Source organism: Equus przewalskii, unplaced genomic scaffold (assembly GCF_037783145.1).
Source record: "Equus przewalskii isolate Varuska unplaced genomic scaffold, EquPr2 ChrUn-3, whole genome shotgun sequence".
Taxonomy (NCBI): Eukaryota; Metazoa; Chordata; class Mammalia; order Perissodactyla; family Equidae; genus Equus; species Equus przewalskii.
The window spans coordinates 1,013,849-1,034,276 of NW_027228751.1; the positions used below are offsets into that span (position 1 = coordinate 1,013,849).

The 20,428-nt window shown below is 44.7% G+C and overlaps 1 protein-coding gene across 4 annotated transcripts in view; it reads left to right on the forward strand.

The window, feature by feature from the left end:
- Positions 1-16,939, forward strand: part of RXRG (retinoid X receptor gamma) — a 47,052-nt gene extending 30,113 nt beyond the window's left edge. For 2 of the 4 annotated variants that reach the window (XM_008514483.2, XM_070608186.1), the window contains 7 exons: positions 1,219-1,398; positions 7,844-8,004; positions 8,119-8,248; positions 9,307-9,439; positions 10,658-10,749; positions 11,999-12,104; positions 16,641-16,939. In XM_008514483.2, coding sequence (XP_008512705.2) covers positions 1,219-1,398; positions 7,844-8,004; positions 8,119-8,248; positions 9,307-9,439; positions 10,658-10,749; positions 11,999-12,104; positions 16,641-16,788 — 950 coding nt within the window. In that variant the 3' untranslated portion in view covers positions 16,789-16,939. The remainder of the gene's footprint in view (positions 1-1,218; positions 1,399-7,843; positions 8,005-8,118; positions 8,249-9,306; positions 9,440-10,657; positions 10,750-11,998; positions 12,105-16,640) is intronic. The other 2 variants (XM_070608184.1, XM_070608185.1) reach the window with 2 other exon arrangements.
- Positions 16,940-20,428: the final 3,489 nt, after the last annotated feature.

Here is a 20,428-nt window from a genome sequence, read left to right on the forward strand (position 1 = left end):
AGTTGGTCCCATGTTTCTCAAAGACAAATACTTCAGAGCTGAGAGCATTAGGTTTGTTGAGCCCAAGATAAAATTGCATATTTATTATTGCTGTGAGTTCACTAAATTAGTATAGTCAACTGATCAGGCACAGACTGACTTTTCATCAGGCGGGCTATCTCTAGCTACTGTTTCATCTTAGGCTTCCTCTGAAATGTAAGGTCCCAGGATGCAGACATTTTCCATTTCCTAGTTCTCAGAGATTTCAAATTCACTTTAATATCAGCCTAAATACAACAGAATTGGACAGCGATGTCAGGTCTGTAGCTAAATGGCATCACATATGATACTCAAGAATCAGACATAGATATGTTTTGAATTATCTATTACTTTTTACTTTTCAAGTCCCATAAGTCCAATCAATTGAGCATAGCTGGCTGTAGTGAGAAGATTTCTACTTAGAAAGACTATTGTGATTGACTCAATGATGCCTGTGAGGGGATGGTTGTGGTGGATCTCCAGATACAAATTAGCCATCCCCGGCTGGGGTCACTGAAAACTGAATGTGTGAAACAGGTAATAAAGGCAATGAAACATGTAACAAATTATTCTGGATCAAGAAAAACCACCTTCCATCAGATCTTTATGTCATATCTCAAGATTGCATGTCATATTACTCTATAAAGATCATATACCAATTTATTTCTCCAACAGGCAACAGCGTTTACAAAATTCAAAACTTAGGATCCTGTGCATAGTTTATGGTGAAGGATAATACTTTTAAGTGGAGTTCCTAAGTCCTTGGGCTTCAATTATGGAGAAATATTAGTGAAGCTGAGCTTCTTTTCCTGCTAGATAATACTTAACGAGCATAAATATTTTTATATATTATGTATACTAATGTCTTGAATGGAGGCAGAACGTTTTGCTTAACTAAACACAAGAGTTGCCTTGATAAAATAAATGTAAACAAAATCCTAGGTCAGGAATTTTCTAATAATGCTCTGTAATTAGCAATTCCAGAGAATCGCTTCCACAGGGAAGACAGCAGGAAAGGCAAATTTCCTCTGCCTTAGTTTGGTTCCTGTGATCAAGCCTGTATTCTCTGCTAGTTATTCTCCTGTCCCAGTGCCCAAGTGATGTGCCAGTTTCTCTGGGGGAGAGCCAAGTGATTCTTTTAAATGAATGATCCAAATAAACACAAGAACAACCTACGGAATGTTCTTTTCTTGTGACCAGGAAAGCACTATGGTGTGTACAGCTGTGAAGGCTGCAAAGGGTTCTTCAAGAGAACCATAAGGAAAGACCTCATCTACACGTGTCGGGATAATAAAGACTGCCTCATTGACAAGCGTCAGCGCAACCGCTGCCAGTACTGTCGCTATCAGAAGTGCCTTGTCATGGGCATGAAGAGGGAAGGTGAGGCTCCCCACAGCCCCTCCCTCCTCTCAAGGGAGAGCTGTTGGCATATAAATAACGGTTGGAGACAAATTCAATACGTAGGAAAGAACCCTGCTAGGCTGGACTATGTAGGAAGAAGTCTGAAGTGGAGGCTGGGATGACTTTGGGTCCCATGATTTCTCAAGTATTGCAATTGAATGCCCCTTGCCCTAGGAATTGTGTACCTCAGGGCAAAGGGAGCAAGAACATCTTCCTCCTCCTCTTTCACCCATCATCTCCTGGAGCTCAGATGATGGTCCCCAAACTGGACCCTCTCCCTTGCTCTTCGATAGTCAGGCAACAAGTCTCAGAGCCAAGGTTCGAGGGTCCCAGTGTGCTGCCCTACAAAGAGAACATCAAACTGACCCTCTGGGTGGAGCCAGTTTCTCCCCTCTCATCCTGGGGAAACCTGCCGGTTTGATTCCTCTCTCTGGGTTTTTATAACTTTGATCTGCTACAAATCCTTTGAGATTGGTGTATTCCAAGGTCTTTTGGAATTATTGGCATTACCAATACTCAGACTTAGGCTTGTCATTCAGAGAGACCATCATTGCGGATTTTTAAACTGTTACATCTTTCAATTTATAGTATGGGTTAGCTGGATTGTTGTAGAGTCAAAAAAAAAAAAAAAAGAAACCAATCTGAAGGTGCTTTCTGTTCATTTATAAGATCAAAAAGTCTTTCCATTAAATAACACAAATAAATTGAATTGGACAGTTAATTAACTTGTGAATTCAAGCAGGTACACGGTCTAAACGGTGACTCAATAGATTTCAGAGTGAGAAAGACTTGCCTCTCTCTCTAGGAAATAGAAACAAGGAATTTAGTCAGTCCCAAGTGGCTCCGCATCCGTGAAGAACTTCTTTTCTGTGAGGAGGGGTAGGCTGATTGAAAAGACCAATGAAAGAAAAGGTTCTTTGAGTCTCTGTTAAGAGAAAATGCTATCAAGAAGGAAAACAAATGTTGTTATTGGAATCTTAGCATGTCCGAGATGGAGGTGGCCCTTCAGAAGCATTGAGTCAACCCTAACCATTCTACAGCTGAGGAAACAGGCTTAGGGAGGTGAGGTGAGTTTTCCAAGGTCCCAAAGGCAGGTAATGAGCAGAGACCACATCTTCTCACTCCCGGATCAGAGCTCATCTCGAGTCTCCTCTCCTGCCAGGGTGTGAAGGACCTCTGGGACTAAGGACAGCCCTCACTCTGACATCTGACAGGAATCTCAGATTGACAGACCCAACCTGGACTCCTGATAATCTGTGCTCCCCAGTCTGTTCATTGCACAGTTTTCCCCATTTTAGGAAATGGCCATTTTTCAGTTGCTCTAACCAGACACCATTGGACTCCTTTCTTTCTTTCAAACATCACATTCAATGAGTGAGGAAATCTTTTCTCTCCTTCAAAATGTGTCTGGAATCTTTCCATGTCTCATTACTTTTACTGCAACCCCTATATTCCAAGCCACCATTATCTTTTGTAATAATCCAAACAGGCTTCTAAGAATTCTCCCTGCTCCCACTTTGTTGTCTTACAGTCTCTCCTTAACACAGCTGACAGAGGGAGGCTTTCAACAAGTGGGTAAGCTCAAGCCTTTCCTTTACCAAAAGCCTTTGAAGCCTTCCCATCTAACTCAGAAAAGAAGCTAAGTCTCGTTTATGACTTCAAGGTTGTACAGGTTCTGGCTGCCCAGGTCTCTGCTTCAGCCTTCCTGGTCTCTTTGCTGGGCCGCCAGGGTGCTCCCACCTCAGGGTCTGCACTTTGTCTGCTTGGAATGCCCTCTTCCTAGGTATCTGCTTGGCTCACTTCTTCTCTCCCTTCAGCACTTTCCTCCGTTGTTAACTTCTTAGTAAAGCCTTGCCTGACTGCACTGTCTAAAACTGCATCAGCCATCCCCCATAATTCCTAGTCTCTTTTCCACAGCACTTATCACTATCTAACATATTTATTTGGTCTAGTATCTGTCTCCAAAAAAGGCAGGGTTTTTTTCCTGCTTTTTTTTTCCCACTGCTATATCACCAATGACTAGCACATAGTAGACATTCAATAAATAATTGTTGAATGAATAGATGAGTAGTTTAAACTGAATATTGGAACAAAAGTTTTAGTAATGCAGGAGCTTCTAAAAAATGACTCATTCACTCACTCATTCATTCCTTCATTCATTCATCAAGTATGAATTGAGTGCCTACTTTATGCTCATGTCATAATTGCTGTAGAGGGGTCAATGATCTTCTAGATTGGAACATGTGATGTGAAAAACCAGCTGCTGGAGACTGCCTTCTCTTCACCAAGATAGAATTGATACCCTTTGTAGCTTCCACCACCGTGATAGTCAAAACATTGAATTAGTGACTCCGAAGTGTGTCTCCCATCAGCAAGAGTGTGATTGATGCAGGGCTCATTGCCCCTCCCAGGACAGATGATATAAATTTCAGGTTGATGTGGAAAAATAATAATTATCCTTAAGCATATGAGATGGATTAAAGGAAAGTGAAACACTTTCGTCAGAGAAGTGGTCTTTTCTACTTCTTCACACTCTAATTCTCTCTCTCAAAACTCAACTTAAAACTCAAGTGATCTCACTTTTATGTGAAATCTACCCGTCCCCGCCCCCCGCAATAAGCTTATAGATACTGAGAAGAGATTGATGGTTGCCAGAGTTGGGATGTGTGGGAGGTGGGCAAAATGGGTGAAAGGGTCAAAAGCACAAACTTCTACTTATAAAATAAATAAGTCCTGGGGATGTAATGAACAGCATGGTGGCTATTGTTAATAATACTCTACTGTATATTTCAAAGTTGCTAAGAGAGTAGATCTTAAACGTTCTCATCACAAAAAAAAAGATTTGTAACTATATACGGTGATGGATGTTAACTAGACTTTTTGTGGTGATTATTTTGCAATAGATACAAATATAGAAACGTTATGTTGTACACTTGAAACTAATATAACATGTCAATTATTCCTCAATAAAAACAAAAAAAATATCAACCTGAATATCCCTCAGCTCCATTAGGGTCAGAGAGGTCCACAAGTTAAATGGTGGAAAGTGTGATTCTTTCATTAAAAAAAAAAAGAGGGCCAGCCTAGTGGCACAGTGGTTAAGTTCGCACCTTTTGCTTCAGCAGCCTGGGGTTTGCCGGTTTGGATCCCGGGTGCAGACCTACACACTGCTTGTCAAGCCATGCTCTGGCAGGCATCCCACATATAAAGTAGAGAAAGATGGGCACAGATGTTAGCTCAGGGCCAGTCTTCCTCAGCAAAAAGAGGAGGCTTGGTGGCGGATGTTAGCTCAGGGCTAATCTTCCTCAAAAACAAACAAACAAAAAAGAGTAAGTCAAACAGGGACATGTGGATTGTAAGAGTCTGGGTGGTCCTTCTTTTAATCTAGCATGGTAATGATTCTTTAATGGAAAATTGGGTCCAATTTTGACTCCTGCCTTTTTAAAAAGAATGTAAAGAAAAGAGAGTGATGAAAAGCTGAGCAGTAAACATTAGGAGGGTGAAAGGGGCTCTTAGAGAAATTTCTAAATGAATTGATACTATTTGCCATGACAAAGAGAAGGCAAAGAAGTAAATCAGTTTCTCATATCATGATATGAAAGACCACTTTCAAAAGGCACCCAGACAGCCTTTCCTTCACCACTATCATTCCTGGCCTTGATTTACAGAACTTGAGGCTCAGTCTGGACACCTACTTGAGGACAAGAGCAATAGAATTATGGAACAGATAATTGAGGGAGACTAGGGAATTTTAGAGAGTTGGACAGAATGAAGGAGATGAAGTTGGGGTGGGCTCAGAATTCACCTGCCTGGCGCCAGGGGCGAAGACCTTTTACCTTTTTAGGATACATAATAGTGAAGCTGGAATGGACATTTGCTATTCTCCGATGTAACACATTCATTTCCTGAAAGAAGAAACAGAGGTTCTGAGAGGCTAGGGCCCTGCCTAAGCTTACACGGCCAGCTAATGGCAGAGCTGGTATAGGGCTGGAACTCTCTAATTTCCAGGCCACCAAACAATCCTCGGGGGTTCTGGGGTAGTCTATGTCCATGATTTCCGGTCAGGTGATGTAGTTTGGACAGTTAGAGAGTGGATTATTTTTGAGGCTGGCTCCACCACTTCCTAGCTGTGTGACCTTAGGCGGGTTACCTAACTTCTCTGCAGTTTCTAGTACTTCAGAGGGTTATTGTGAGGATTAAATGAAATGTAATCTATATAAAGTGTGGAACATAATTCCTGACACAGAGAAAGAGCTCCATAAATTTTGGCTATTATAGTATACGCACAATAAATATATGTTGGAATAATGGATAAAATCCTGTTGTAAGGCAGGAGTTTGTTACTATTTTAAATCACCCACTGTCTCCTAGATGTACCCTAATATATGTAGTGGCGGTAGCTCAGAATGTCTGCCACATAGATTTCCTCCAACAACAGACATCTGACTTCTCATTTATGACCTAAAATAAAGAGGAGAAGTGATAGCAAAGGGTTGCTCAATTAATGGCAAAACTGGGATTAGAATCTAATTCTCTTAAGCCAAGGCTATTTGCTTTGAAACTTGAAGGTTATTTTCCTGGAGTGTTACAAATCTGTAGAAGAAATCAGTTGAAGACTACAAAAGGAACTTAAGTTGCTTTTCCCCATCTTTTAAAATTAAGACAAATAGAAGCCCATGAACCTACTTGAAAAACATAATACAAGAAGCATTCAACTTTAACCAGTAAATCTGATAATAAAAATATATATGATAGTTGCTGTATGTTGACAGTGAAGGAAGACTGACAGAACAGACAGGAAGGAAGGATGGGAGAGGAAGAGAAATAAGGAGAGGGAGGAAGAGGCCAAAAAGAGAGATGGAGAGAGGACCGGAGAAGCCCAAGAGCATAAAGAGAGACACAGAGGAGGGAAAAATAACTACCTTTTTTTGAATTTTTTTATAATTATTTCATTTAATCCTCACAAAACAATCTCAGCTAAGTACTATAATCTCCACTTTATAGATAGGGAAAGTGAGGCTTAGTAGGCTAAATAGTATGTCCGATGTCATTTAGCTAGGAAGTGCTAGCATTTTGAAAAAGATTTCCTTGACTCCAAGATACGTGTTTTTGCTCTTCTCTCTCCTACTGTTTCCCTCTCTCTTCTGTTTCTTCTTTTTCTTCCTCCTCTGCTTTATTCTCTCTTCCCTTGCTTTCTTTACTCCTTCCTTCCTATCATCACTCTGTCCCAACCAGTGAATAGCATTCTCATCCTGAGGCTTCTTGGTGAATCTCTACAGAGACTTCAGAGTATAAGTTGTGTTTTGCAATCATACCCTTCTCTGACCTACCTTGAGAGATCAGTGACATCGCTTGCATCACAAACTAGATGTCCAGTGTCTGGTTGCAGTTCCTTCTGCAGCCTTTGTGGCTCCTTATCCCCCTCAGAGAGTAAGAGGTGCTTCTGGGAGTGGATGGTGGGGAAGAAGGGAGAGAAGCAGAGAGATAATAGCTGCTAGTGGAGTAGCTGTCACTGAGTTCCAGGTTAGCCACCTGCCTAGAACATAATTTTCTTGATTCTTGGGATTAAAAAAAATGCATAATACTGAATTCTGCTTATTGCTACTGGGAATAAGAAGATGGAACCCATAGCTTTCTAGATGATGGAAATTAACCCATAAGAGACTGTTGTCTCAAGGAAGAGGACAGAACTGGAGAACGGTCCTGCCTGCATCCTAATGTACAGATCCAGAGGGTTCTGGGAGTTAGAATGAACTTTGATAAAAACCCTAAATTTTGGGAGGCTGAGATAATCCCAGCTTATGTCTTTGCCTATATACCCTCCCCACCCCCCAAATCAGCTGCTGTTTCTGAAATGTCATCTAAGTGACATTCCTCCACCCCTTCACTTACTAAATACCCACATGGCTCCCTGAAGGTCTTTCCTGACAAGTCAGATCAGGTGATGTTGTGTTCAGGCTGGTGCACCAGGGGCAGACCTAATGGGACGTGAATGCCAAGCATGATGCATAGGATCTGACAGAGGGAGTTTTTAAAGTAACGTGCTTACTACTTAACCATTGCGTGCTCACGGTTTGTTAGATGTAGCAGGTAGAGGGAGGATGTGGGACCCTGCAGGGACAGTAAGGCTCATTAAAAGAGCACAGAATTGGAGATTATTAAAACTTAAAATGCAAACTTCTCAGAGTGGTCACCATAATGAACTGGAAAGAATATGGACTAAAGAAGCCATAGTTGGTTCTGCACAGACATAAGCCAATAGCTTTGCTTTCTTTGTTTCATCTGTCAACCTTACAACATCCCTGATTCAGTGCCATGATGACACCCATTTGACAGACGAGGAAACTGAGGCTTAGGTGGGGAACTAACTTTCCCACCATTATCCTGGGCCTATGGTAACTCTTCATGTACTTCCGCATGCCAGCTGTGCAAGAAGAAAGGCAGAGGAGCCGTGAGCGTGCCGAGAGTGAGGCGGAATGTGCCAGTAGTGGCCATGAAGATATGCCGGTGGAGAGGATTCTAGAAGCTGAACTTGCTGTTGAACCAAAGACGGAATCCTATGGTGACATGAACATGGAGAACTCAGTATGTGGTCTTCAACCTCCATCATCTCCCATTTCTTAGATGGGGTGGTACATGGGAAAGAGGTGTATTAGAGTCCTGGAATCTGTCCCTCACAATACCTTGTTCCTTTTTCAGACGAATGACCCCGTCACCAACATATGCCATGCTGCTGATAAGCAGCTTTTCACTCTCGTTGAATGGGCCAAGCGCATTCCCCACTTCTCTGACCTCACCTTGGAGGACCAGGTCATTCTGCTCCGGGCAGGTAAAGGATATCGGGGATCCTTTCTTCTTGGGACAATCTTTTGGGCTGCCATTTTGAAATTACCCTTGGGATCCTAAAACAAGTAACCCGGTGGAGCTCTAACCCAGCCAAGCTGACAGGATAACCCTATCCAGCGTTGTTCTTTTTCATATTATTTGTAGGCTCTTAAATTTGGATGGTCCTCTCAAAAACCTTTCATTCTCAAATGAGACATCGTTTGTTAACGGAGGGTGAGACTCTTTCCATGCAAATTTTACCATGGCTTTATAACTAATTTCAAACACAGTTATATCATCGTTATTGAGCACAATCTGAAGCAGTGCCTCATTATTGTTATGAAATTCAAAAATAGAGATATTCCCATGTCTCAGGTGAAGTAAGGGAAGCCAAAGATTTTTGCCCAGGCTTTACTAGATGGATTCCAGGGTCCCTTCCTATTTTAAGATTCTATGTGTTGTATTCTTTCTTGCCTCCCATTTCTGGGACACTGTGCAGTTGACATGTGCCATATCTCCTCTTTGTCACTGAGCCAGTGGGAAATTTCTGAAGATTGGCTGAGCATTGGGAGCCAGTCCACTCATATCAGCCGCGTTAGATAATGAGGAATCACTGAGTGTCGACTGAAAGCTACATACTGTGCTGGGTGCTACTAGACAATGCCAAAGAAATAAAACTAGGTTGTCAGGTCCTGGGGGCAGAGACTGCAAGGTATAGTCACTTTATCAATCATGGCAGCTAACATAGTGACTATTACCTGTTAAGTGTTCAATCCATATTTGTTGACTGACTGGGAAAAAAAGAGTTCTTGTCCTCCAGCTGCCATTCTGGGCTGCATTCGGGAGACTGTAGGGGATGTGCAGAGCCACAAGTCAGGGGACCCCAGCCGTATCTTTTGTTTCTTCACTAATTAGCTGTGTTGTCTGGAACTAGTTTTTAAACTCCCTGAATTTCTGATTTTGCTTTTATTAAGTGGGGATAGTAATACATGCATTGGATGATTATCAATGAAGCAAGAATGTGCTGGGTCTTCATTCAAGGTCTCTTTCTTATCCTTGCAGGGTGGAATGAATTGCTGATTGCCTCCTTCTCCCACCGCTCAGTTTCCGTGCAGGATGGCATCCTTCTGGCCACGGGTTTACACGTCCACAGGAGCAGTGCCCACAGTGCTGGGGTTGGCTCCATCTTTGACAGGTGGCTCTCTTCTGCTTCCAGTGCTTGTGTGTGTATGTGTATACATGTGTGCATGTGTGTGCGTGTACCTGTGGGTAGTCCTGGGATATAGGATGGACAGCTCAAACAGCTGCACATGGCAAGAAGCAGAGACCATTAAGCACATGAGAACATAAACTTGGAGAATGAGAGAAGGATTAGAAGAAAGGTTGATACAATGAAGTAGAGCCAGTCAGAGGCCAGCATAGTTGCTGGGCAGCTGGGAGAATCTATTGTCCCTGTGGATTTCCAAAGAAGAGACTGGATTATTGACATTACCTAGTAAGTTGGGGGTGGGGAGGTTGAACTGCTTATCCTAGGGGGCCGAGATGGAGATCAGGGTCCGGGATCTGACTTTAGGAGTCTGGGAAGGATGAGCTGAGGCTTTTGCTGGACTCTGCACCAGGATATCCGGGGAAGGTCTGTAACAGAAGCAGACCCACCTTGGTCAGGCAATGACACCCTCAGTCCAGGATTCTGTGCCCTAAATGGTGCTAAAGGAAAATTAAGCCATGTGACTTAAGAAGACGAATGAAATGAGTAGAGATGAATGACTTGCGGGTGATAGGATGGAGAACTGGGAGAGAGGAAGATAAGGTTGAAACTAGTCTCTCTGTCCAACACCAGGGCCCCGTGGCTCCTTTCCACTTCCATCATAAATGACCTTCTAGGGCCATGTGCCTGTCCATCTAAGATGTCTCTACTTCTCTCCTTCCCTTTCTCACAACATGTTTCAAGACAGAGACCAATATGGTCTTTGGGTGGCTCAGCCCTCCTCATGGTGCCTGGAGATTTCTACCCTGTCAGTGAATGCTGTCCTCTGCTGTACTCCTGCAGACATGTGATGCCTTCAGCCTGCTTTGGCTGTTGCATTTCTGCTCATTTCAAACTCCTCTAGTCTGCCTTTCCAGCCCCCACCCAGAGTTCACTGTCTCCTCCGTGGTGGTATTCCCTTGGATTTTACTCGCCGCCATTACTGGCTTTGTTTTGCTGTATTTATTTCCATATCTGTTTCTTCAGTTACTGTGAGCTCCTTGAGATCAGGGACTGTAATCTTATTCATCTCTGTGCCCCTAGTACCTGGCGCATCATCTGGAAAACAGGATGGGTACATAATAAATGTTGCTTGCATTCATTTTATCAGCCCTTAGCCTGGAACTCATGATTTTCTCATCACCTGCCATTCTTTCCTGTGAACAGAGTTCTGACTGAGCTGGTCTCCAAAATGAAAGACATGCAGATGGATAAGTCTGAGCTGGGGTGTCTGCGAGCCATCGTGCTGTTTAACCCAGGTGACTATGTAGTGGTTAGCCCTCCTCCACGGTCAGCCTCCAGTGCTCCAACATTCCCTGGTCCTCTAGCTCAGCTGAGCCAGAGGAAGCAGGCCAGGAAACCTGTCCTTGGGGAGGGCAGAGAGTCAACTCCTTGTAGCGTCTACTTCTAGAGCCATCTTGAAAAGTTCTGTGAATGGGTGTGGAATGTGCATGTTTGGGGGCAGGTGAGGAAGACAAGAGATGACAGTGGTCTAGGGTAGTGGTAAAAAGTGGTCAGATTCTGCATAAATTTTTAGGCAAAGCCAATGGATTTGTTGATGGATTAGATATAGGGTATGAAAGAAAGACAAGCATTAAATATAATTCTCAGGGGTTTTTTGTTTGGTTTTCCTGAACAACTAGAAAAATGGAATTTCCATTTACTGAGATAGAGGTTCTAAGGGTGAGTGAGCAGGAGTCAGGACTTGGTCTTTAGACATTAAAATCTGAGATGGATCATAGACATCCAAGAGTAGCTGCCCAGGAAGCAATTGTTTATATGAACCTGGAGTTCAGAGGAGAAGCCAGGACCAGAGATGCACATTTGAGAGCTGTCAGCCTGGTACGAGCTCATCCAGGGAGAAAGTAAACAGAGGGCAGAGAAGAGGGCTGAGGGCTGAGTGCTGGGGCATACCATCACACAGAGGTTAGGGAGTAAAGGAAGAGCCAGCAAAGCAGCCTGAGGAGGGGCAGTGGGTGAAACAGGCAGAGACCCAGAAGGGTGGTGTCCTGGAGGCCCAGAGAAGAAAAGAATTTCAAGAAGGAGGAAGTGATCAGCTTTGCCGGATGCCACTCTGGGTCAAGAAAGATGAGTATTGAGAATTACATAGTAATTCATGCACATGTTTCATATCCTGGATTAGATGGTTAGTTAGTTGATGCAGAACACGGGTCTATCAGGTTTTTCTACCCTATCTCATCACACAGTCCATGCTTAGCACATAGTAGGCACTCAACACGTGTGAAGGTAATATTTCTAGAATGGCCTGGATAAAATAAAACTCTCCTCCTGGAGTCAGTGGTGGGTGCCTTTGCCCCAAGAGTTTGTTGGGTAGGTTGGGCACGGAAAGGACAGCTGGTGGGCACAAAGGACCAGCTTTGTGTATTTCACAATTGTTCCCCATCTAGCAACTCTAGGGCAGATGGTCAAGGTGAAAGGGTATTGCATCTGTGGGAGGGTATCCCCCTGAGGTGTGTCACCAAAGGTTAAATCAGTCATCTTTTTCAGATGCCAAGGGTCTGTCCAACCCCTCTGAGGTAGAGACTCTGCGAGAGAAGGTTTATGCCACCCTCGAGGCCTACACCAAGCAGAAGTATCCGGAACAACCAGGCAGGTGAGGGAGTGCTGGAAGAATGTACTAACAGCAGCAGCTCTCCTTCCTTCCATGAATGAATGGCAGTGGGCAACAGGCACTGTCTAGATTTTTTCCAATGTTATTTAATCTTTTTAACAAGCTGGAAGCCACTAAAGCATTGGCTCCAGGAAACCAGAGGTCTTGTCTGTCTTGTTCACTGTTCACCACTTTAGCATCAGAGCCTAGAGCTGTGCCTGACAAATAATATACATCTTTACATGTTGAGTGAACGAGCAAATGGATGAACGAATGTGGGTATCATTATCCCCCATTTCTAATGAAGCACTGGGCTCAGAAAGGGTATGGAACTTGCCCAAGGTTATAGAGCTGGTGCACAGTAGAGCTGGGATGTGTCTGTCTGATTTCAAAGAGGTTGTTCTTGTCAGTGTGACTGCATTGCCTTCTGCTCTGGCCCAATGGAAAGGCCCCTGCAGTAGACGATGCAGGCTTTGGTAGCCAGGAGAGGTGACTACTGCCCCCCAGGATGCCATCTGTGTGGGCTCTGGCAAGGTGCAGGGTCTGGGTCTAGACTCCTTGTCTGAAAAGGAAGACATTGGTCAGAAGATCTCTGAGGCCATCTACCAGTAAAGGTATTCCTCAGTTGTTACAAAAATACTTTTCTCAAATATTTCCCCTAAAGCACAGCTAAATAAAAGTTTTCCTCTTCTGCTAACTCTAGTTAAAGAGAGAGAATATGATCCTCAAATTTCACAGAAAACTGAAAATGAAACTTGAAAAAACTGCCTGAAAGACATTAGTTTTGTTTTTAGGATTAATTTTATATGCTCCCGATTCTCACTAATGACCTTCCTTCCTCTGTGAAGGAATTTCTTTTCAGCCGTTTTTCCTGGATCATAAGCCAATGTTGATCAATTGTCCAGAAGAGGCTGGGCTTTGGGTTTCTCGGAGGCTATGAATACATGGGAGTGGGTGGGTTTCAGCCTTCGGTACAACGAATGGGCAGGGCTGCGTATCAGGAGGATTAGCTGTGATCACAGATCCCCCAAATGTTGGTAGCTGTGAACACACTAGAAGTTTATTTCTTGCTGGCAATTCAGTCCTGGGAGGTCAGTTCAGAGAGGCAACTCTCTTCCCTGCCATCACTCAGGGACCCAGGCTCCTTCCTTCTTGGGGCTCCACCATATCCAGAGCCACATTGTGTTTTGCATCCAGATGGTGGAAGGGGAGAGAGGGGGTGGAGCACAGAAGTGAGGCTCCATGGGCAAGACCTGGACCTGGAAAGGGCTCCCATCTCTTCACTCACTTCCATTGGCTACAACTTAGTCACGCAGCCCAGCCAGCTGCAAAGGAGACTGAGGATGTGGAAAGCTGCATGCCAGGGAAGTAGTGGACGCCTGGCAGTGTCCTCTACACCTGCAATGGTTGAGACTGAAAGAGCCCTACCCAGCAGGTCGGGGCCGGCCGCCAGCAGCAGCTCAGCCTCCAGCTGGTGGGAGCTAACTGAAGGCCCCTGGTGGATGATTTCTACTGAACCTCCCAGCTCTAAGGCAATATTAACATGTTTTTTGGAGCACATATTGTGTGCAGAGTGTTAGGAATAAGAAGGCTCATACTCATCCTTTTCCTGGAATTGGATCTAAGTCATGCTGTTTATCTCTTTAAAAAAACAAAAACAAAATTCTCTTTTTCCTGATTATAAAAGCACAGCATGCTTTGGTAAGAAATAAGGAAAATATTTTTAAAAAATAAAGCAGGTAATAGAAATTGATTATAATTTTGTTTTGGTATATTTCTTTTCAGTATCCTTATGTATCAATGCATGTAAACAATGAAATATGTATTTACAGTATGAAATCATACACATTATTTTTCTCCTTTAGCCATTTTAGACATTTTACCAGATTATTGAAAAGTACGAAATTATCATTTTCAATGATTTTGTAATATTTCACAGAGTGGATCTATCCCAATGCATTTAGTCATTGCCCTGTGGTTGACAGTTAGGTTGTTTCTAATGAATATCACTTTAAAACTTTGGAGCTTATCCATTTTCCTAGGGAGGGGTGCCAAGGCCCTGGGCTATCTCCAGGCACTAGGGAGAGATGCCAACTCTTGTTGCCTGGACCACAGCAGAGCCTGGGAGTTCCAGGAGGGGGTGCAGAATTTGGGCCCCCTGCATGTCCTTTGAGTATGTCCAGCACAGCCTGGACGGAGCATGACCACCTGAGGCTGAGCAGGTACAGCAGGGGTGCCACTCGGCTCAACCAGGTAGGTACGTGTGCTGAAGGCTGCTCACCTCTGGTTTGTGGAAACTGGTTGAATGGGATCCTGGCACGGCCCGGTCAAGGCAGTTTTCTCGGTGGTAGAGTGCTGCCACCCCGTGGAGGCTTTTCAGAAGTACACATCACTGGGGCCGAGTTCTGCCTTCAGCCGGAAGGCAGAGCTCCAACACCAGGAGCGGGCAGAGCTTGCAGGCACCTTCACTCTCCCATGGCGGGCACCTTCAGAGGCTGTGAATCCTCCTTGCTGCCAAACCCATGAGTGAGGAATGTGATGGCCTCCCCCATGGCTCTGGCTATTAGTGGGCGTGTCTATTTCTATCGTCCTCATCTCGTTTCCTAAATCAAGGTCAGACAGCAAAGAGAGCAGTATTATTGTGTATTTAGCTTTTAATATATGGTAAAAGTTTGGCATTTTTAGAGTATCCAAAACACCTTTTCAGAGTTAGCCTCCGCCTAACTTTGCACTGTATGGAGAAGTGACTTCCTCTGCCTAGTTCCATACTTCATGGCACAGCCACCAGCAGGAACCCAGCCTCCCAACTCTATCTAATGGTCTCTTCGCTGCAGGGTGACGCCAGTCAGATGCATTCAGAGGCTTTATAACCAACATTTTTAAGAGTTTGTGTTAGCATTTGCTTAAACCTTTAAGTTTTCCATGTAGAGAAGTAATTTGTGCCTTTCTAGATGGTGCCATTTTAGATTCTTTTTATATTGCCCCATTTCCTTAAAACTTCATGTGGCATGAATATAGAAATATATGCATTTTCAAGGAGTATTAAAATTCCAATTTGAATTTTCATGAAATTCACGAACCTTCTCATGAAATGATGTCATGACACCCAGGAAAGGCCCACCCCAGCCAGGAGTCTCTGCTGTAAAGCCATAGCGACTGATGTGGCTTTGGTCCCTGTACTTTTTATTGGAAGTTGTAAGGAGAGTTGCTTGATTTCCAGTTCTCGTTAATAGCATTAAAATAAGCTTTATTGGCAAAAAGGATTTTGAGAGATGAAGAGGGGCCCCAGAAGCAAGTTGGAAAATGTCACAGTTGGAGGGGGCTAAAAAGGATGTGCAGATGGGAGGCCAGTTCTTCCACACACTGGCCTCTCACCTTTTGGTGAACCTCACAAGCAAGGGCCTTAATTAAACAAAAGTGTGTATGAATATGTGCATGCACTTGTGTGAGTATGTGCACGCATGTGAGAGCATTGTGCAAGTATGTGTGTGAGGTGTATAATAGAGTGAGTGAATGTGTGCACACGTGTGGGGGGAGAGTGGTAAGGATGTGTACGCATGTTTATGAGGCATGTATTGTGTGCGAGCATGCATAAGAATGTATGAGTGAGTGTGTAGAGGTGTGTGGGAGGATGTGTGTGTGTGCATGTGTCCGTGTGACAGTGGTGAAGGTGTGTGTGTGCAGGCACATGCATGCATGTGTGAGGCATGTGTAAGTGTGTATGAGAATGTGTGCATAGGTGTGTATGAGGGTAGTGTGCATGCGCATCTGTGTATATCTGACAGTGGTGAGGGTGTGTGTGCACATGTGTGGGAGGCAGTGTGTGAGTGTGTGTGAGAGTGTATGTGTGAGTGTGTATGCAAGAGACCACGGGCTTCTCAGAGGCAGAGACTACTATTTTCTATCTCCTTCTCTTCCTAACTTAAAGGTAAGCACTGACTAAGAAGCTGGTCTTACAAATTGGTAACAAAAACAAAAACTGAGGCAAATTGAGGTCTCGTTGCATAAAGCGCCTGTGGTGTGAGGAAAAGCATTGTCTGCTGAGGAGAGAAGAACTGCTAATCCTGAGAGCTCAACAGAACCCAGCGGAATGCCTGGCGCACAGTAGGGACTCAAGCTAACTTCATCTGAGGAGGACAGCAACCATGGGTGCAGTGTATGCAGTGTGCCGTGCTCTGGTCTTAGAGCTTCGGCAAATCCTCCCCGAGAATGTGAGGAGCACAGCTGGTTAGGGGTGGAGACGTGAGTCCATGCCAGCAACTAGTTCTCCTCTTGCCCACCAGGAATGGGGGACATGCCACAGAATTCAAAAGATTCTCAAGAGGCCTCAGGGTCTAACTTCCTCCTTTAAGAAGATTAGCCCCTTGGCCCATTTCTGAAGCTCCCTAGGATTAGAGATTCTCTGACTCCGACAGTCTCCCCTTCCAGGCTCTCTGCTATCACAGATCGGTCGAGAAGACCAAACGCACTGCCTTCTGCCAGCAGCTGCCCTGGGCGTGCTGGCGCCCGGGTCCTAACCCCTCCCCGGCTTCCCTGCAGGTTTGCCAAGCTGCTGCTGCGCCTCCCAGCCCTGCGCTCCATCGGCTTGAAGTGCCTGGAGCATCTCTTCTTCTTCAAGCTCATCGGGGACACGCCCATCGACACCTTCCTCATGGAGATGTTGGAGACCCCGCTGCAGATCCCCTGAGCCCCACCAGCCACAGCCTCCCCACCCAGGATGGCCCCTGGGCAGGTGTGTGTGGACCCCCACCCTGCACATGTTCCTCCGCCTCCCACCCTGACCCCCTTCCTGTTCCCAAAACATGATGCTTATAATAAAGAAACCTTTCTACACGTGAGACTTTTATAGGTGGAGTTTTGTATAGATGTTAAGGGCAACTCTTCTTTGCTATCTAACGGGCTGGGCATCTTTCTGGAAGTTCTTGGGAAAACTTAACCAAGCCTCTGTACATATAATTGGTTTAAATTATTTTTTCACTTGCCATGGAAAGCAAACGAACGAATAATAAAATAATATATCTGATATTGGCACCGCTTGGAGCACGGGGTGTGTTATTGGTCCACAGAAAAGTTACCTCTGGTGTGGGAGCAGATATGTTGAGGGTTGGGGGCGGGCAAAGGGGCTGTGGTCCTGAGGGCAGCCCCTGGAGAGACTAGGAAGAAATTTTGTCTTTCAGAGTCAGCTTGTTTTTTGGGTTTTTTCCTTCTAAAATAATGAGCACAAGCAGCCTTGTCCTGATTGGGGGCAATTGAGTACAAGACCAAGGGAAGATGTTCTCTTGATGGGGGGAGATTCTTGGGTCCTGGGAGTTGGTGAGACATAGTAACAAAAGAATGGATTTTGTGTCATTGAGCAGCAACAATAGCAGAAAGAGCAGAGTACATCAAGTTGCTTTTCCATCATTATCTAACACAATGTAGCCAGTTCTTGAAAGGGAAAAAGAGAAAACCTCTCCCAGCTTCTAGCCTAGGATCACCCAGTGGTCTTGGAGCCCTAGTGTTTGCTGGACAATGAGCTCCTTGAGGGAGGGAGCTGTGTCTAACTGATGCCACAGCTAGCCTGTACAGTCCATCTTTTTCAAGTCCCCTTCCCCTCATTTGCAGGAACAGGGTTTAATAGATACACAAATCTATGCTATGATTTACGTGGTGTCCCTTAGGATTGTAGAGTGTACAACGTGAACAACTGCATGTGGCAGTCCTGCTTACCTTCTCTGTGTCATCAGAACCTACCTGGAGCCTGGCATGCAGTAGGCACACAGTAAATGTGTGCTGTTGAATTGGCTTCCACACAACTGGAAAGAATTCCCTAAAGCACATTGTGGATGGCAGTTGCCTCCTTCCCCATCAACAACTTGTCGTCTTAGAAAATCCCAGGGCTCAACTCTCCAGTCCAAATACATCCATCAGTGATCACACAATTCTGAAAAAATTAAAATGGCTTTATTCCCGGGAAAAGTTTAGTGATCTCTTAGCTTTGGACATTAAACAATGGAATTAAAATCTTAATTAGGCTGCTTTTTTCCCCCTTTTCTTTTTTATGTACATTTGCTGTGAACCATGATGAAAATGATTGGGTGGGGGAAAACTAAAATTTAATCATAGGCTCCCTGCCATCATCCCTCCTCCAACATAATTCACTGGACACATTCAGCTGCCCTGCAGGTCACACGGGGCTTCCAGGGAAATTCACCATGCCCCACCCTCTGTGGTAACCCGGGTCCCATTCCAGTCTTTGAGCCCTTCCTTACTGAACCCTGACTCTTGCTTGGAGCAAAATACAGGCCAATGAAGGCCCAGCAGGGCATCTGCACGTCCATCATGTGGTGTCTCCTGGAACTGTTGTCACCGAGCCCCATTGAGCTTGGCAGGAGCTGGGCAGGCGTCTCTTTCCAGGCTGGTGCCATGACAGTCGGGGCCGCAGGCCATCTCCTTCCTGACCTAGTCCCCCTCACACCTCAGGCTGAGCAACTGAGTGGATGTTCCATCTTCCTTAAGGCTCGGCTCCACAGCAGCCACAAGAAGCTTCTGAAGAGAGAGACCCTTCATCACCTGGCTCGCCTCACCAACAAGAAGAGTCGGCTCATGGAGAGGACGGATTGTCCCGTCAATGCTGAGTACTGTGTTCTGAGTCCCACAACCCCGTACTACCCAGGCTGACTCACACAGATCACAGCGTGGAGCGAGTCAGCCTTGAGTTCATGGGATTCTCGTGCCCAGAGCCAGGGCCCGGGGCTCCAGGTGAAGAGTCTGGGTTCTGGACACAGCTGGAGCCTAGCTCCTGGATCTCCCAGCTGTTAGTCTTGCATTTGGGAAGAAGTTGCTTAACCTCTCTGGCTCTTATTTCCTTCCCTTATTTGTAAACATCAGTAATAATACCCATCTTACAAGGATGAAAAGATAAAAAGACGCATTAAGCCCAGAGTAAGAGCACATGCTTTGGCACAACACATACTTGAGTCTGAGTCCTGACTTTGACATCCATGATGGACTTAAATCTCACTCAGCCTCAATTAGCTGATCTGTAAAATGGGATAATTATACTACTTGCCCTAGAATTCCTGTAAGGATTATATAAGATAACATGTGTAAAGCTTTTATCACAGTATCTGGCTTGGAAGATGGGCAAAAATATCTATTTTCTTCTGATGGTGAGATTGAAGTTAAAACTTAATCTCGGGTTTTTGAGGAGATTACCAGAAGGTTCTATTCTGCAGCCTGGCCTGGACCACCCAACGTGCTGTATAAGGAATCAGAAAGTTCTGGTTTCTAGGTTTGGTTTAACCCTTTCATTCCAGTTTGTATCTTCATCAGTAAAGTGGGAATAAGCCGCCCCACTCACCTGACAGTGCCGACAGTGCACAGTGCACGGAAGAGTGTTGAGTGAGCAGCAAACGCTGTGCAGATGGAAGGGGTTTGGAGCTGTAGAACCTATATGCTGAGTCACGTGGTGGAAACTAGTTTAGGAAGGCGCCATGGTTACAAACCAGGGCTCTGGAGGCGGCCCACTCGGCCTCGATTAAAATTCCATCTCTGACCTCTGAGTGACCTTGGACAAGTGACTTAACCTCTCAGACCTCAGTTTCAACTTTGCAAACTGTAAACAACAATAGGACCTGTTCACAGGGGTGGTTGAGAGAATTAAACGAGATGATCTATGAAAGATACACAGCACACGGTGAGCTCTCAATTAATTTTAATTATAGCGTCTACTATTATTTATCCAAATATTTTCTACAGGGTTCATGTCCTGAAAAGGAAAGTCCAGACCCCATGGAAAGCCCCTTCCTCACACGTAACTTCTCTCCTCCACACCTTTTTCTTCAGCCCAATAGCTCTCCACACATTAGCCTCCAACCTCCATATCTGCACTTCATTAGTGAAATATGGTCCCTCACTTTCCTCAGATGGCTTGGTGTGGAAATCAGTGAGAAAATGTTATGACAGCACTTCATACACAATTAGAGATTATTAAAAAGATGTCATTTGCACAGCAAACATTTTTTGGCCTTGACCATTCCTGTTCATAACATTCAGTGAAACCAACCAAATGATATTTGATTCTCATTTTGTGTTACTTCCTTGCTCAAAAGCTTTCAATGACTTCCTTTTGTCTATTAAGCAGTGTTTCTCACCAGGGGGTAATTTTGCTCTGTGTCCCCCAACCCCCAGAAGATTAGCAATGTCTGAAGAGATTGTCACAACAGAGGGGATCTACTGAGTAAAGGCCAAGGATGCTGCTAAACATTTACAATGCACAGGACAGCCTCCCACAACAAAAAAGTGTCGGCCCAAAATGGCAACAGTGCTGAGACTGAGAAACTCTG